Source organism: Galeopterus variegatus, unplaced genomic scaffold (genome assembly GCF_000696425.1).
Source record: "Galeopterus variegatus unplaced genomic scaffold, G_variegatus-3.0.2 Scaffold11547, whole genome shotgun sequence".
In the NCBI taxonomy this organism is placed as follows: domain Eukaryota; kingdom Metazoa; phylum Chordata; class Mammalia; order Dermoptera; family Cynocephalidae; genus Galeopterus; species Galeopterus variegatus.
Genome location: NW_007737658.1, coordinates 7,448 through 8,990, shown reverse-complemented (window position 1 = coordinate 8,990; position 1,543 = coordinate 7,448). Strand labels below are relative to the sequence as shown.

Here is a 1,543-nt window from a genome sequence, read left to right as displayed (position 1 = left end):
TCAATTTACTGTCAAGATAAAATCATGACATTTTCAGGCAGAGAAGGCCTGGGGGTTCATGGTGCTGCCACTGTGCATCTCTTCCCTGTCCTGTCCTAGAGTGAAGAGCAGTCTTCCCTAAGCCGAGATGCTACCCGCATGTTGTTGCCTGTCCCGGCAGGCACCCTGCAAAAGTGGGTGGAGTACCTGGTGCCCACTGTCATGCGTGGCAACGACTCTTACGTCCACACGTTTCTGCTGGCCTACAGAAACTTTGCCACTCCCCAGCAGGCGCTGGATCTGCTTTTCATCAGGTGAGCACTCTGTCACTCGATCATAGTGTCACTCGGCCGCCTCCCAGCTGTGAGTCTTGGGACTGTCACCACACCCCTCTGAGCCTCAGTTTCCACCTGTGGTCAGTGGGCGATAACAGGAACAAACTTCAGTGGGTCCCCCATGGAAAGTGCTGCTCCTGAGTTCAGCCCTGTGGAAAGATCTGCTGGAGGGGCCATGGTTGGCCTCATTCAGTATTCCTGCCCCCCCCCATGAGGAAGTCTCTGTCACACCCTCCCTGACCTTGTTGACTTGGGCTTCACAGTTTTCACATTTGAGATTCTATCTGTAGGCTTCTGGGTGTATTCAAAGCAGGGAGAGTGGGAGCTGGCAGAGGGGCTTCAGGTGCACCCAGATATCTTGGGAGGAGTCGGTTGGGGTTCATTCCTTCAACAAACATATTTGAAGTCACACTATGTGCAGTGACATTCTGGGCACTGACCATATTCCAATGAACTGAGGAGACTACATTCCCTGCCCTCCTGGGTTTCCATTCTAGTCAGAGGTCAGACAACCACAATATACATGAGGAGCAGGTGCTGCCACCATATGGTAGATGTGACACCATCCTGCTCTCCTCTAGGTACAGAAGAATCGTTTCGGATTTTCATGGGGATGGCGGATCCCTGGAGCAGCTAAAATGGTAAGTGGGGTTTGGGTGCAGATTGAGGGGCTCCCATCTCCACAGAACTGTGTGTGGTGTGTGGGGGCCTGTGGATGGGGGAGCTGGCAGATCTCTGGCTCCCACATATCTTATGATTCCGGCTACAGGGCTGAGGGCTCAGGATTTCCCTGCAGGGAAACTGAAGGCTGCCCCCACGGAGGCTTTTGCCAGCCCCTCCTTGGTTGCCAGGCCCATTTCAGCCAGGGCTGCCATACTGGGGGTGGACATTGGAGGGGCTGGTCTATGGACTGGCAGGGGCAGAGGATACAAGACTGCAGCTCACTCAGGGGAGCCCTGGGAGGGCGGCATAGAGGGATAGGCTATGCCTCTGATGCTGCTGCCCACCTGTCTCCCCCAGTGCCATGTCCTCCATCCTAATGATCTGGCTGGAATTCCATTCCATTGATTTCAACGAGCCTCCTGGATTTCCTTGTTTGAAGTCTCTCCTGGCCTATGTAAACGCCAATCTGCCAGGTTCAGAGGTGGAGCGCAAGGCTGATCTTATTCTGGCCCAGCTGGAGAAGCTGGAGCACCTGGAGCCCAGTGAGGCGGAGATTGAGGGTGAGG

General features: G+C 54.7%; 1 protein-coding gene across 1 annotated transcript in view; it reads left to right on the top strand.

The window, feature by feature from the left end:
• Nucleotides 1–60: 60 nt before the first annotated feature.
• Nucleotides 61–1,543, top strand: part of LOC103610669 (ral guanine nucleotide dissociation stimulator-like) — a gene marked incomplete at its 3' end in the record, with an annotated part of 2,854 nt that continues 1,371 nt past the window's right edge. The window contains exons 1-3 of the mRNA XM_008594784.1: nt 61–293; nt 896–955; nt 1,335–1,537. Coding sequence (XP_008593006.1) covers nt 139–293; nt 896–955; nt 1,335–1,537 — 418 coding nt within the window. The remainder of the gene's footprint in view (nt 294–895; nt 956–1,334; nt 1,538–1,543) is intronic.